This window comes from Martes martes, assembly GCF_963455335.1.
Source record: "Martes martes genome assembly, chromosome: 6".
NCBI classification, from domain to species: Eukaryota; Metazoa; Chordata; class Mammalia; order Carnivora; family Mustelidae; genus Martes; species Martes martes.
Genome location: NC_137893.1, coordinates 145,808,372 through 145,824,379, shown reverse-complemented (window position 1 = coordinate 145,824,379; position 16,008 = coordinate 145,808,372). Strand labels below are relative to the sequence as shown.

The 16,008-nt window shown below is 47.2% G+C and overlaps 4 protein-coding genes across 4 annotated transcripts; 1 reads left to right on the top strand and 3 right to left on the bottom strand.

Annotated features, from left to right (window-relative positions):
* Positions 1-2,351: 2,351 nt before the first annotated feature.
* On the bottom strand, positions 2,352-2,732 carry LOC308345006 (histone H2B type 1-M; the record flags this gene model as incomplete). Its single annotated transcript, XM_080806901.1, has 1 exon — positions 2,352-2,732. The coding sequence occupies one exon, from the start codon at positions 2,730-2,732 to the stop codon at positions 2,352-2,354; it is 381 nt and encodes a 126-aa protein (XP_080663027.1).
* Positions 2,733-3,655: 923 nt separating this feature from the next.
* LOC308344974 (histone H1.3-like) lies at positions 3,656-4,303 on the bottom strand (the record flags this gene model as incomplete). The annotated part of the gene is made up of 1 exon (XM_080806868.1): positions 3,656-4,303. One exon carries the CDS (start codon positions 4,301-4,303, stop codon positions 3,656-3,658), a length of 648 nt encoding a protein of 215 aa, XP_080662994.1.
* Positions 4,304-7,156: 2,853 nt separating this feature from the next.
* LOC308344782 (histone H4) lies at positions 7,157-9,571 on the top strand. Its single transcript, XM_080806548.1, has one exon. It carries the CDS (start codon positions 7,187-7,189, stop codon positions 7,496-7,498), a length of 312 nt encoding a protein of 103 aa, XP_080662674.1. The 5' UTR covers positions 7,157-7,186; the 3' UTR covers positions 7,499-9,571.
* Positions 9,572-13,771: 4,200 nt separating this feature from the next.
* LOC308344799 (histone H2B type 1-C/E/F/G/I) lies at positions 13,772-14,160 on the bottom strand (the record flags this gene model as incomplete). Its single annotated transcript, XM_080806602.1, has 1 exon — positions 13,772-14,160. One exon carries the CDS (start codon positions 14,158-14,160, stop codon positions 13,780-13,782), a length of 381 nt encoding a protein of 126 aa, XP_080662728.1. The 3' UTR covers positions 13,772-13,779.
* Positions 14,161-16,008: the final 1,848 nt, after the last annotated feature.

The following is a 16,008-nucleotide window of genomic DNA, read 5'->3' as shown; positions in this document are numbered from 1 at the left end:
GTGTGACCTTTGAATCTAGGTCACAGAGACTGTGGCTAATCCCTCCCCCACTCCCTCTATGACTTGTCTTTGTGGAAGAGAGTCCCTTAGCCCTCCTGAGCGGTCCACGTGGCACGGCACGGAGGTCTTACTGAGGTCCTCCTGCCAAGAGCCAGCAGGTACGTGGGTCACGTGGGAGTGAGCGGCGTTGGAAGGGGACCCTCCAGACACAGTCAAGTCTTCGGGTGACTGCAGCCCATGTTTACGTCTTGACTCCAACCTCATGAGAGACCCTGGTCAGAACCTCCCAGCAAGTCACTGCTGGATTCCTGACAACCCGGAAACAAAATGAGATAATAAATGTTCGTTGATTGAAGCTGCTGAGTTTTTAGGTACTTTGTTACACAGCAGTAGAGAATAGAGGAAGGACCACCATTAAGCTTTTGACATTAGCATAATCCTAATGACACCATGTCCATGGATGAGCCCCAAAGAGAAAATCACTATGATTTTATTTATGAACAGAGGAGGTAAAATACCTCTGAAACACTAAAATGTGTGCAGCCAGTATTTAAGATAATAATAGAACATGATCAAATAAAATTTGGCCTGGGAATGCAAGTGTGGAGTTAACACTAGGAAATCTACCTGTACTGCACTGTGGCAGGATAAAGGCGGAAAAGCCCATGATTCCATCAAATGCCAACAGTTCACACAGCATCCCTAATAAGAACTCTTCAAATATATTTAGAAGGAAACTAATCAACACATACAGATTACACGCTCACATTGGCACGCAGGCAAACAAGGTTTTCACAAGGCATGACCTACCAAAGCTACTTCCATGAGAAGGAAGACAAAGACAGTGACGCCTGCTAGCACACCTAACATGGCAAATAGTTTGTGATTTCAGCTAATGCAGTAACGTGATAAAAGTAATTAACAGAAATAGACATTGGAAAGAATATCAAATGTTTTGATTTGTTAATGGTAGGATTATAGGCAATGAGAAGATAGTCCATCAATATTGATTAGAATCGACAAGGTTTGGTAATCAAATAGATATAGAGTGTATATAAATATACACTTATTATATTATACTTATTATATACACTTATCAATTATTATGCCCAAGAGTTTATTACAGTGTTTTAGTCTGACGTCATCTGTCAGAACTGATTAGAAAGCAGAACCTTGTGAACATCAGCCTTACATTTGTTGGGAGAATTTGTGGGGGTTAGTTCACCATGTAAGAGTGACTCCCCGTTGGTGTATGAGTTTCACTCTATTTATTTTTATTTTTAATTACATGCGTAATCTGACAACTCTAAAAAATTCTCAGCCATGATCTTTGAAAGCTCACACCTGAACCATTCTCTCTGGTTCTTTGTGGTACCCTGATTAGATGTATGGCAGCCAAATTTAATTCCAGATCTCTTAAATTCACTTTTACATTTCTCTTCCGGCATTTTGGATCAACTCTGCTTACAGAGTTCATGTAAATTCTTCTTCTGGAGTCAATTGACTATTTGGCATATCCAGCAAGCCTTTAATTTTAATTTTCATATAATTAATATACACCTAGGTTCATTTCTAGAATTTGTATTTGGTTGTTTCAAATCTTTTTGGAAAATTCTTCGTATTCTTGTGACCCGGAGGGCTTTACAGCTAAATGCTGCCGTTTAAGGATTAAATGAAATAGGACTTCCTAGGAGAGAAGCTATAGAAGGTGACAGCATTTGAAGCCCTCTCTGACAGGACAGGTTCCCTTTCCTGTCCCTCTGCCTTTAGGACACAGCACAGACACACACCGCCCCCCCCCCCCCTGAAAGGGGAGACATTGCAAAGCCAGCACACCAGAAAAGCCGATGTAAGATTTCCATTAATACTCATATTGTCTTCAGCTTTTTTCAGTATTACCTATCTATATTCTAAAAAGAAAATGAAAAGCTCTGAACAGAACGTTTTCAGAGCCTGCCATTATGTGGTTCCAGGGAGTGATCTTTACCAAGTTCCTGAACAATGTAACAATGAATTTGGAGGCCTGCACACAGAAACAGAAGGTCTACATTAGAAATGGCATTTTCATTTAGAATTATTAGTTTCGTGAAACTAAAGGAATAATGGTTGTATAGAACCGTTTTCGCTCATACTGAGAGCTCAATTTATGGTGGGTGTTGTAACTGACCGGGAAACGTGCACATACTTTTTGCGGGGCCCTAAGTGAAAGTTAAGGTTCCTAGTTAGCTTTAAGCTTGGTAGGATACATCTGAGAATAGCTTTTAGAAAGAATTATAGCTCATTTATTGAGAGCATGCGTGGCTCTGAAAAGAGCCTTTGGGGTAGGGTGCCAGGAGGCTTACTTGGCGGGTTCACTTGGAGCTGGTGTACTTGGTGACGGCCTTGGTGCCCTCGGACACGGCGTGCTTGGCCAGCTCCCCGGGCAGCAGCAGGCGCACGGCCGTCTGGATCTCCCTGGACGTGATGGTCGAGCGCTTGTTGTAGTGCGCCAGGCGGGACGCCTCGCCCGCGATGCGCTCGAAGATGTCGTTGACGAACGAGTTCATGATGCCCATGGCCTTGGACGAGATGCCCGTGTCGGGGTGCACCTGCTTCAGCACCTTGTACACGTACACCGAGTAGCTCTCCTTGCGGCTGCGTTTGCGCTTCTTGCCGTCCTTCTTCTGCGCCTTGGTCACCGCCTTCTTGGAGCCCTTCTTCGGGGCCGGGGCCGACTTGGTGGGCTCGGGCATCCTTGCACTAAAACTACAGTATTGCTAAAACTTGGGGGGGGGGGGGGAATCTGTCTCGGCAAGGCCACGTTTATTTATAGATGCGGTATTCCAATGAAGTTAGTAAGGTCATTTACGATTGGATTAATTTTAGTGTGTCGTCACAAATGCGAAAGTAGGAGATTCTTGAAGATCTAGCTTTTCATTGGCTGATTGGACAGTTTCCTTCGACCCAATCAGAAGGTCTAGACTAGGCTACCAGAAGCTACGATAAATAATCCGCTTCCAACAGCAAAAGTATGTACTTTTTTTTTTTTTTCCTTGAGTAGGTGAAAGTTTCGTGGAGAAAATGTAACTGGGTTTGTGTGTGGACGAGTTGCTGGGTGGTACAACGTCCTGCTTTGGGAGGGGTCTCGCATCTGGTTTTGACGTCCTAGATACTGGTCCTGGCGGGCAGGTCTTTATTAGAGGAGAAGCGCGCCATTCCGCGACAGGTAATTTAATGGAAAGGTCCAGGATTTCTGCAATATGCTGGACTACAGTGGCCGCTGAAATGCCTTCTGTTCTCTCAATGGATTTGGTGGCTTAAGCACTTGGTCTTTAAGGTGGGTATATAGAACATAACACTAGCGTCCCCCAAGCACACGGTGACGGGAAACTTAGTAAATGAGCTATGGCCCACCTTATGCTCCCTCTTAACGCACCGTGTGGAATGTGGCCAATAAATGTAGAAACAGCGCACTTTAAGAGAATAAAGGGGAAACTAGGGCTCCAAAACATAATGAGTGCACTTAACTAGTGTCCCGGTAGGTGTCGCCCCTGGTCCGTGGAGTGGTCCGTCCCGCCACGCCCCCTTCCCCTGCAGAGTGCCACAGCTCTTTTCTTGAGGTCTGGGGGTGGCTCTGAAAAGAGCCTTTAAAGATTCTAAACTATTCCATATTCTCTCACTTCTTCTTGGCGGCCGCCTTCTTAGGTTTGGCCGCTTTAGGCTTGGCCGCCTTGGGCTTCGGGGCTTTGGCCTTGGCCGGGCTCTTGGCCGCCTTCTTGGGCTTGGCCGCCTTGGCCTTCTTCGGACTCTTGGCCACTTTCTTGGCGACAGCCGCCGCCGCGGGCTTCTTGGCCTTCTTGGGGGTCTTCTTGGCGCTCTTCTTGGGGGCGCTGGCCCCCGCGGCCTTCTTGGGCTTCTTGGCCGCCCCGGCCGCCTTCTTGGGCTTGGCCGCGCCCGCCTTCTTGGCCTTGGGCTTGGCCTCGCCGGAGGCCGCCTTCTTGTTGAGCTTGAAGGAGCCCGAGGCGCCGGTGCCCTTGGTCTGCACCAGGGTGCCCTTGCTCACCAGGCTCTTGAGGCCCAGCTTGATGCGGCTGTTGTTCTTCTCCACGTCGTAGCCGGCGGCCGCCAGCGCCTTCTTGAGCGCCGCCAGGGACACGCCGCTGCGTTCCTTGGACGCGGCGACGGCCTTGGTGATGAGCTCGGACACCGGGGGCCCGGACGCCTTGCGCTTGGCGGCCCCGGCGGACTTGCGCGCCTTCTTCTTCACCGGCGTCTTCTCGGCGGGAGAAGGAGCGGGAGGCACGGCAGGTGCGGTTTCAGACATCGTGCGTTTGGCTTCCTGGAGGGAAAAGCGGAAAACAAGAAGAAGAAGAAGAAAGTCTCGGAGTTGAGCTGCGCGGCCGGCGTGCGCGTGTGTATATATACAACCACGACGCCGCGCGCTGATTGGCTCCCGGCTCCGACCTCCAACTTGACAGCAACCGAGTCTCCGCTCTGTCCCGGAATTGTGTTTGTTACAACCGAGGAAAGCAAAGAAAATAAAATTTCCTGGGGAGGAATCACACCGATGGTATTCGGTAGCGAAGCGGGACACCTCCTGCTTTGAGATCTTCAGGCTTTCTTCCTCCAGTTTGCGTCACGTTAGTCTCAGCCGTTTTCAAAAGCCCCCGACACTCTCAGAGATTCACAGGTCAGAGAGACAACTTCTCGATTTTCCCTTAAAATATAAATTCTTCCCTTTGTGCTTCCAATCGCTTGCTCTCTAGTGATATTCTAGACATTCTTCGCTCCTTATATATTCAACAACTGCTCAGTTCTCATGGAGATTTACCCAGAAAGTCTGTTTCGTATGAAGAGAAATAACACAGGCTGTTCTTCCATTTCTATACAAGAATGAGAGTCAAGGATGCTTGGAGTAACAGCTAATCCTGACAAGAACGGTCTTTATTTTGTCTGAAAAACCTTTATCATAGTTTTTAGTAACGCTTCAGCGAGTTAGTTATTTTGGAGGTTTCAGGTATTCAGGATTTGTCCAGGAAAATGGGGAATGCAGCAATGTCTGATCTTGCTGAAATGGTTCTTGGATTTATGTTTGCCATAGATGACCGGAGTCTTAGAAAAGGCATACAAAAGAATTGGCTCCCCTTTTTGGTTGGAAATATTCTTATTTACATTGATTTTACTTGAGGGAGGGATCAGTTACTAATATATTTACAAGTGTGGGTACAGATTTCTGCTGTGCTTGAGGAAGAAAAATATGGAACGGATTAAAGTAACAGAATCGACGTTTATACACATGCACAACAGACAGACACAGACATTCTCCCGCTTATGGAATTCCCTTGAGAGAACGACATTTTTTAAAAAGTATGTTTTATATTCTCTACTACCTTTTTAATTATAGAAGGCAACACATTACAACTGATGATTAATGTTGAACAGAAAACAGATTTACAGCAGAAAGTGATGTAATGTGCTTTTCTTCACTCCTGAAATTCACTCTTTGTCTTTAACTTAGTATCTTCATTTTGAAACATGTAGCAATCTATGTTCCCCTTCCAGGGTGAAGGAAAGAAATGCTGGGAATGCACCGAGCAGAAGATTTCACCCTCCTTTGTGATCCCCTCAAAATCAAGAAATGAGTGAATACTTCTTTCAGCACATCCAAGGGATACATGAAAGTTAGCGTCACTGTAGGTTAAAAATGAACATGATTCAAATGGGTGAGATGAGATGAACAAGCAACTCAGTATAAGTCATGTTTACTTTCTGTATCCGCTTGTCATGGAGCTGAGGTATTCCTACTCCTCTTATGGTACTTTGATTCCATAGCTGGTTTTGAAGATTATTCAGTGATAGCAATGAGGAGTATGAATTCCAGAAAGGCTGAGCCATGGCAGGCTGTTACAGTAGTCAGTGCATACAAGAAACAGAAGAAGGAGAATCACAACCATGATGAGGGAGATAACAGAGATTCAGTATCAAGAAAGAAGAGCTGCGTCTAGGCCATGTCAATGTAGGGAGTCTCCAAAGTACTACCCCAATCACCTTTACGGGCTCATGAGTTACCTTTATGTGGATAACTTCCCAGTCTCTCCCTCCCTTCAGGTGTGTCCTCTTGCTTAACTCTCAAACTTGTATTTCTGTGCACTTGCTTGAAATTTGCCTTTGCACCTTCATACACCAGGCGACATCTTGCTATGATATCTTTGCTGTTGATAAGTGAAGAAAATCGTTGCCATTTACCCTGACACAACCCCATTAGAGTATTGTTACTACTATATGGGTTTTATTCCAAAATTCATGGCATTTCCCAAAGTTCCTCTCCATACATTTTTCAAAACCTGGAGTCTTTCAAGATTCTGAAGATCCTAAAGATGGGTTCTTGATCAGTTCAGGTCATGGAATTCTTTGTATATCTGATGAAGCTAATGGGTCCCTTCCCAGAATAATGCTTTTAAGTGCTTTAGAGAATATACATAGGATTACACAGGAAAAGAATTATTACAGTGGTGTTATTACAATACCATTACCAAACTTATCAAAACCCCTAACCGTTGTATTGTTAACAGGTATGTTTATTAATCCATTAAAGTCAAGGATTGCCCTTGTGAGCAAGAATTACCAGTGTAGATGTAATGGATTCCAATTTGACTTTGAAAGGTTTAACATTCTCCTTAGCTCCCCCTTAGGGCTATCCAGCTGCATCCCCGCGAGCCTTCCTTAGCGAACCAGACATGACTCGATAAGACAAACAGAAACTTAGCGATAAAGCTGTCATGAGCTTCAAGCTTTATTCCCAGCGTCTCCGAGGGACAACAGCCAGTAGTAACTGAGTATTTCTCGGGTTGTCTGGGAAGTGTGAAGGCCAAGTAGCCTCCTCCTTTGTGGACCGCGTGTGCGCTGGTGCCCGGCGCAGGGGCTGCAAGTGTGGCACGCTCACGCACACACTGACGACCTTATATGGGGGGATTTGTGGAATTACACCCCCCCTCCCGCCCCCACCCGGACGGACCGTCGCTTCAGGCGCCCCGCCTGCCTGGAGTGCGCGGCGCGGAGCGCAGGAGCAAGGGGCGATGGGCGGGAGCTGAGTGTGGTCCCGCCTCTGCGCTTGCTGTCTTCAAACAGGTCCGTCGCCTTGCTATAAAAGGGCTGCTCGGCGCCCCAGCTCGTGGTGTTCGAGAGGTTTGGGGAGTTTTTAGTTATCATGTCTGGTCGCGGCAAGGGCGGGAAGGGCCTGGGCAAGGGGGGCGCCAAGCGCCACCGCAAGGTGCTGCGCGACAACATCCAGGGCATCACCAAGCCCGCCATCCGGCGGCTGGCCCGGCGCGGCGGCGTCAAGCGCATCTCCGGCCTCATCTACGAGGAGACCCGCGGGGTGCTCAAGGTGTTCCTGGAGAACGTGATCCGCGACGCCGTCACCTACACGGAGCACGCCAAGCGCAAGACGGTCACGGCCATGGACGTGGTCTACGCGCTCAAGCGCCAGGGCCGCACCCTCTACGGCTTCGGCGGATAAACTCGGATTCCACCACGAGGAAATTGCATTTCGCCACCAAAGGCCCTTTTCAGGGCCACCCATGTAGTCGCCAGAAAGAGTTGTTCACTTCGTGGTATAATTGTTTATTGGCAGTCCTTTTGCGATTTTCTCGGCATACTGTTCGCTACTGTGTTTTTGCGTTTGTTTCTCTGAAATACAAGGTAGGTTAGAGCTAGTTTGTAATATAGAGTGGGGTGGGTACGCTTTTTTTTTTTTTTTTACTGTAACCAAGTTTTTGCAGAGGTGTTTTTATTTTGAACCCCGAAGGACTTGCCCAAATGCAAATTAACTCTTCTCTGGTGTCTGTTGGCTCGTAATGGTGAGAAATCATGAACTTCTAACCAGGTCGTGTAGTTTTCAGTTAACAAGTGAGGATAGCACTGCCTGCATGCCACACATCCTGCGGGGTCAGGGCTAGTCTTTCAAACTCATGTCTTCATGTTTCAGATACCACCTGTATGTGTCAGGAAAAAATGTAAGCTTTTCAAGTTGGTTGCCCATTTCTGTCAAATTAGTGTGAGACTGTCAGCTTTGCCAATGTGTGTGTTTACAATGGTTTTTATATTTTAAAGAATCTGCGAGAATCGTTTCGCTGTAAACTGGTCATTTTCCAGTAAAATTTGTTCACTGGAACATAAGGGGATAGCGAGTTAGATGGGTCTCTAGCCTTAAGCAACATATCCTGGCTTTTCTGGCAACAGAGGTAAGAATGTAGCTAAAATCTCTTGGAAGTCAGCAGAAGTCACTCTCAGGTCTGGGCTTTAAAACCTTCCCTCTTTCCACCCAATAAGAAGGTGATGTTTGACCTAAGCAGAGGCATCAGGTCCTAAGGGACAGCAGAGCGATGACTTGAAGGACAGAGTTGTCCCCTCCCCTCAGAGCTGGATTAATCACAGTGCATCTGTCCCATGTGACATGAATAACTGTCTTTAGGCTAATTTATTGTTGAACCTCTGTTATAGCAACTTAATTTTACAAACCAAATACGGCTTTGTTTACTTAAATTAGGTAGCAGTGTGGACAGTCGCTTTGTTGATCTGAAACTGCTTTTAAGGAAAGATGACTCCAAATGGGCCTCTTTCCTTAGTATATGTTCTGCTGTGTTCCATTCTGGACAGAACACAGAGTAGGAGCTCATTACATGTTAGAAACAAATGCGCAGACCGTCCAAACATCCTAGGCAGTTGTAATCCGGATATTTCAAAGCATTGGCTCCCTTTGGTAGAGTTGATGTTAACAATAAGTGGATCACAAACTGCTTTGAGAATGTGTTAGAAAATATTCCTGTGGATATAGACATTTCATGGGGCTGTGTTCCCATGTTTCCTCTGTTTCATGTTTCCTCTGAGACTCATTCCAGGAACTCCCAGGGCTCCATGGACTCGTGTCAGTAACTTGGAGTCTAGGACTTCAGGGTCTGAGATCCAGACATCCAAAATGTAAGAGAGGAAAGGAGACATATTACATAAAGAACAAATTGAACAAGAATAATTTGTCACTCTTTATTCACTGTGGGCAGTAGACCTATATATTCTTGAGAAGTTAGATGAGGTCTTAACAGTTTGTAAGTCAGAATGCAAGATAAATAGCTCAATTTGAAAACTTCGGATTCTCAGAGGCCTGAATGACCAAACTGACTCAATCTCAGATGATTTGGGAGTAAGTAAAAACAATGAGTTTATTTTCAGCCCGATTCAGAGAATAGTCCATGAATTTTTCCTAAGGCCCATCGAACCTGTCTCTCATCATCAGTCTTGGTAAATATACTGACAAGTTCTAGGTATGTAGTAGTCTATGTCATTGAGCAAATCATACATTAAGTTTACAAGTTCCCAATATCCCCTCAGAGACCAAAAAACAAAACAAAACAAAACAAAAAAAACCCACAAAAAACAAACTGGAAACCTTAAACAGAAGGATGCTTAGTCTTTGGGTTTGTATTGTCTTCGGTCATGTCACTTAACCTCTCTGTGTTTCTGTTTCCCCGTTTGTAAAATGAGGATAACAGTAATATCTACCTTATGGATTTGGGGCGAATAAAATCAAATATTTGGTACTAAGCCTTTTGCCCAGTACATGGCACATGGTAAAGTCTTTATGTTTTCTCTTTCATTATTATTGCTCTTACTTTTATCATTATTCCTCATAAATTAGAAGCCCAGTTAAGAAGATGAGGACTTTTAAACCATGAAGACATAATCTTGAAGTCCCAAACTGCCATTTTCTATCTTTGTGGTCTTTGGCAAATCACTAAGTGTTTCCATCTGTAATGCAGGAGAAGCTTCATATTTTTCTGAGGATTGAGTGACACAACTCAGGGTAAATAATATGGTCACAGTATGTGTTCGACAAATATGCGTTACATATATTCATGTGAAATTGTCAGTATATGAATGAAAGTTTTGTGGATGCAATCATAAAAAATTTCAGGTAATTGAAGGAAGAAAAAAGTCTCTTGAAAGAGATGTTCTCTGACCACTCTGAAGAAATCCCTGGGTCCTCAGGCCTTTCTCTTCTGTCCCTTTCCCTGCTTTCTTGGATAGCAGATCCACTAAATTCAGCTGGGAGGGTGCTGGCATCAACCAGACATGATGGCCCAACAGAAAGTGTGACAATGTGGGGACTCTTGGGACCCAGAGAAGAGGTAAAATCCTGAGCCCTGAAAGGTCCCATATGTCTTTGGTTGCCGTTTAGTGTCTGTCCCCTGAGTCCCCAGTGGGTTCCATTTATGGCATCGAACTGTTCTATGTGTTCTCATTTCAGCAGATGGTCCATGTCCTCCTCCCTGAAACTATTTTCTTGACTTCTGTGACTCTACCCCCCTGGTTTTCTTCCTCACCATTTAGAATCTTTGGCTGCCTTCTTTCTAAAGTTTTGAGTGCTTCTTTATTCTTTCTCCATGGATAAATGTCAGTTTCAGTGTGTGCCAACAACAGTAAAGTTTCTATTTCCAGACCCTCCAAAAGTTCCATGTTCAGTCCCCAAGTTGTTCTGATTTCCAGACTCACATGTACAACAACGCACTTGACCTCCAGTGGAACGCCTAAGGGGATTTAAAAATTGTCATGTCCCAGTCTCTGAAACCTCATCCTGTCCCATAAGTCTGCATCATTCACTGAGGAAGTACAGCAGCGCTGTCGGGGCGGGGGAGCCTGGAGACGCACTGTCTGGTTCTAACCCCAGCCCCACACCTTGCTCATCCCTAGTCAACTAGGAGAGAATAGTTGGGTCTAGATACGGTGGGTGGTGAGAAGACGAAGTGAGCTACCCTTTGCAAAGAGGTTGGTACAGTCTCTTAAACACATGGAACGTGCTCGGTCAATGTCAGCTACTTGTTTCTTCACCCACGAGACCCGGTTCATCAGTACCTTCTTTAGACTTTCTCCTCCCGTAGCACCTGTAATAATTTCGCCAGTGTTATTGCAATAACCTCTCCCTTCCTTATTACCTTTAATCCCATAAATCCCATTTTCCACACAGCAGCTTGGGTGCTTTCAAATTCTAACAATTTCTCAGGGCACAATAAAACTGGCTGCCTTCACTGGCCCACAAGGTTGGAAATGCTCAGCATCTGTTTAACCCCCAGCCCTGTCTCTTACACCTTGTCTTTGCTTCCTAGTCCCCCAGCTCACAGCACTTCCATCCTGGAGCACAAACCCCTTCCTACCCTGGGGCTTTATTTGGGCTGACAGTGAGGTGGGGTGGGGCTTGATCCCAGGAACTCACAATCATGACCTGATACTAAGGCAGATGCTTAACCAACTGAGCCATCCAGGTGCACCTGATTTTTCTATCCTCATATTCCGTAACCGAAGCCTCCACGCTGGAAGGGGCTTTGGTTAGCTCGTTATCCAAGTATTAGATGTTCTCAAAGCATAGCAGCTAGAAGCAGAAATTGTATCTTTGGGAACTTGGTGGCTCAGTTGGTAAAGTGTCTGCCTTCGGCTCAGGTCAGGATCCCAGGGTCCTAGGAGAGAGTCCCACATCAGGCTCTCTGCTCAGCGGGGAGCCTGCTTCTCCCTCTGCCTGCTGCTCCCCCAGCTTGTGCTCTCTCTCTCCGACAAATACACAAATAAAAAAAGCCAAGTGCCCAGATACCCCCAGAGCTAATGAAACCAACACTCTGGGAGTGGGGCCAGCAAGCTGTCCTCTAACAAGCCTCCAGAGGATTGCGATGCACACTCAGGGTTAGAAGTGCTGCTCTGTATCCTCAGGACATAATTCCCTGTCGGCACTGGAGTATGAATGAGCCAGATGGAGGCTCTTTGTTTCTGCCTAGAAGGCCTTTGTATCAGGCTTTGCCATTTCCCCTCCTTCATGCTAACACAGCCTCAGTTTTGTTCTGGTCTCCCCTTCTTCGTTGCCTTGTGCCCCAGGGAAGGCAGAGTTTCTCCCTATTCTCAAGGATCAGGTCCTGATTCAACCACAGTAGTCCTGATGGTCCCAGGCTCTTAGTAATGACTGGTTTGGGGCTGGGAATATGGCCAGTTCTTTGTGGCTGTGAGAGTCTTTAACAGTGCAGATCAGCTTCCCCAATAACGTTTTGATTGAACTGAAAAGTGAGTTGATTTTTTAAAAAAATTGTGGGGTGTGTGTGTGTGTGTTGGGGACAAAGTTGGACTCAGGGGCATTTCAGGAAGAGAACATTTGCAAAGACCTGGAGGCTGGAGAGGTCTCAGGGAATTCCAAAAAGTGGGGAAAAGCAAGAAATGAATACAAAAAGAAAACAAAAAACCAAACCTGAAACATCAGAGAAACAAGAGGAGGAAGAGAGTTCTCTGAGGTTCGGTTTGAGTTTTCCTTAAAGGGTAGGCTACAGAGCTGGATTTCCGGTTTCGTGCACTAGGGGGATCACTGAAAGGCAGAGGGAATCAGGCAGGATCCAGTATGCTTTCTTACACGCCTCTCCCCGTGGAATGAAACATAGATTCACTAGGGACAGAGGACTTTTAGTATCATCTCACATTAAATCAAAATGGTCAGAAAAAGTTGAGGTGCAATTTGGTAAGGTTGAGGTGTAAAAGTTGAGGTGTAATTTGGCAACCAGAAACAAATTCTCCTGGTTTGTGCTTATTTTGCTCTTCTTGAGAGAATAGACAGGACAGTCTGGTTGGGAAGGCTGGCTGGGAGTGTCTGGAGCACGGTTAGCTCTTCTTGGATGCATTCGGGATTTCCACTTACAGGTGTGGTGCAGGCAAGCCAGTCCTTCTCACCTCACTTCCAGAAGGAAGCCTCTAGGTCATGGTGCCTGGAACACGAGGGAAGGAGACAAATCCTGCTTTTAACTTCAGGGTTTAGGGTCTTTGGCATCACGTGATCACAAACAGCAGCCTTCCAGACCTTGGTGTCCAGCATCAGTATGTTAAAACGCATGGTCCGAGTCCACATCTCTTGCTGTCCACGCTCTGACCGGCCCGGGTCCCTGTCTCCTTTGCCACACGCACCTGCTCAACGGAGCCGGGGGCCGAGAGCTGGAGACAGGACAGGTGGAGGGCTTGGAAGGAAACTCGCACAGCAAAGGACGGACCGGGAGCTGCTGAGCCACCCAGCCCTCAGTCCGGGACTGCACTGGAGGGTCTTGGTCTGGGAGGACACTGGGGGGTCATCTGGGAGTCCGAGAGGAGAGTAGGGGTGAATGGATTCTTCTCCAGAACACTCTAAAAGTCCAATGTAATGACGCCCGCCCATTCACAGCAACTTCAGAAGGAAAGCGGTAAAGCACAATGAAAAACTGGTTGTTAAGAACCTTAGTGTCCTTCCTGGAGAGCTGCAGCCCCCAACACACATTTTAAAGACCTGGACCAGACGCTCAGCCAGGACTCGAAAAGCCGCGGGAAGCCGGCTGGGGAGGGAGAAGAGAGGATCAGAGTCGCGCAGAGTCGTGGAGTCCCCTGGGCGCGAGCCTGGCCGCACCGGAACAGGAAGTCCCGCCTTTGGGCGGCGGGCTCTTCGAATTTCACTCTGGCTGTGGAGACCCCGTCGGGTGACCGTTGAGAAAAGGCGGAGGCGGCCGTGAGGTGCACGGCGTGGGGGAGGGAGCGCTGGCCGCTTCGGCGCGCTTTGTTTCCGCGGCCGGGCCCCCTGTCCACACAGGTGACGCTTGTCAGGACCACATGGGATGGTGTCCTAGGTGTCCCCACTAACCTACGTGAACCCAAGCTGAGGCCACAACGCATGGTAGTGCGCAGCTCTGCTGGTGAAAACATGTGGCTCTGAAAAGAGCCTTTGGGTTTGACGGACGGGACGCTTACTTGGCGAGCTCACTTGGAGCTGGTGTACTTGGTGACGGCCTTGGTGCCCTCGGACACGGCGTGCTTGGCCAGCTCCCCGGGCAGCAGCAGGCGCACGGCCGTCTGGATCTCCCTGGACGTGATGGTCGAGCGCTTGTTGTAGTGCGCCAGGCGGGACGCCTCGCCCGCGATGCGCTCGAAGATGTCGTTGACGAACGAGTTCATGATGCCCATGGCCTTGGACGAGATGCCCGTGTCGGGGTGCACCTGCTTCAGCACCTTGTACACGTACACCGAGTAGCTCTCCTTGCGGCTGCGTTTGCGCTTCTTGCCGTCCTTCTTCTGCGCCTTGGTCACCGCCTTCTTGGAGCCCTTCTTCGGGGCCGGAGCCGACTTGGCTGGTTCAGGCATGCTGAGTCGCTTCCTTCTGACAGGGAAGAAAATGGAGTCCGGGGCAGGAGCCTGCCTATTTGTAGGCAGTGGTATGCAAATGAAGGATGCGTTTCGCGATCTTTGATTCGTCGGCTCGTCGTGCGGCTGCAGGCTAATGATTGGCTCCAGTTCTGCTCTCCCTCGGTCATATCCAGAGAGCAGTTTTTCCCCATTCAGGGCGATTTCTTCAGTTAACCTTGTAAAGTTCAGATTATTTTATTAACATTTCATATTACTTTTGTAATTAGTTTTAGAACTGTTTCGAATTGCCAAAGAGGCAAAGCTCAGGTCTAGGTCACGCCTCTGATTTGCAAGTCCTGGCACAGCTGCTGGAAAAGCTGTATCTTTACGTTTGAATCTGGGTTTTGACCTGTGAAAGAGATGGTAAAGAGGCTATCAGCCCAACAGGAAACTCTAGACGTACTGTTCATCAGAGTAGTTCTGAATTGAGGGAAAATGACCAAGGTCTTGACTACTGCTTGCTCAGTGATGGAGCAGGAGCTGTCCTAAGACCAGAGTGACCTCAGATAGACCCCTGAGCTAGACCCTGATGAAGCTCATCTCTGGAGGCTACTGGATAACCACACACCTTACCACTGGACAGCGAGTTCTTCACTTGAAGCCCTCAGCTCCCTGTCTGCTGTTTATTTAAGACAGTTATTTTTTTAAAAAAATACTTTATTCATGGGGGGGGCGGTAAGAGAGCACAAGCAGGGGGAGATATTTAAGAGTTAAGTAATAAAGGGACTATTTAGAATATTGTGAGCAGGGTTAAGGGACACCACCAAGGAATGGTGGGGGACGCTGGGCTGTTACTCGTAGTTCAGAAGAGGGAAGAAAGGAGCAGGCTTTGAAGAGAGGGGTGAGTACAGGACAGAGCTGACCCACAGGAGCCCAGATGCTTAACCAACTGAGCCACGCAGAAACCTTGGGTTTTCTTAATTATAGCCTGATACAGCCTCACTTCATTTGCTGGGCTGGATCCTGGAATAGTCTCATTTCCCATTGATCCTTGGTCTCCAGTTAATTTACAGCCCCCCCCCCCCCCCCCCCCAGTACAGACTGGCTACTCACATTTTGCTCACTGAACCACCAGCAGCAAGTCATGTGGAAGCCCCACAGCAGAGCTACAAATCAGACTGAATTTTAACCAAATCCCCAGGTAATGTGGGTGCACAGTACAGGGTGGGAAGCACTATTCTAGGGAGCTGTCCATATGGTTCTTTCCCACATTAAAAACAACAACAACAACAACAAAAACCACTCACCCTTTTCAATTCTTTGTCTAGGACCACTTATTATCTTCACTTTGCCATTAGTTTTATTTGTTAGTTTAAATTAGGTTTATGAGTGATGGATAAATGGAAGGAAGGCAGGCAGGGACAAGGGGCCCCCACCCAAAGAGGAAAGAACCCTTAAAAGTGTTTTATACCACCCTAGCAGGAACCCTCCACCTTTTTCTGTAAGAGATATAGGTGAGAAAAATCTTATTGGATGACAGGCACAGGAAGGGCTAATCAGATTAAAACAGCCCGCCAACCAGCCCATAAAACCCCTAGACTTAGAAACTCTGGGGCAACCACTTCGAGTCCCCTCCCACCTCGATAGCTTTGCTGTCACTCAAGAAACTGTGCTTTGCTGCCCACCAGTCTGTCTGGTCTACCTCTCATTCTTCAGAGTGGTGTGACCAAGAACCGTGGGCACTGTCGGAGAAAAAAATCCTGTAACACCAATACTACCTCTTTATTAATTTACCACTTGAAAATTTAATATATTTTCATTATGGGTAAAGTTGAGAGCCACAGACTAGAGCCAACACTGTAGAGC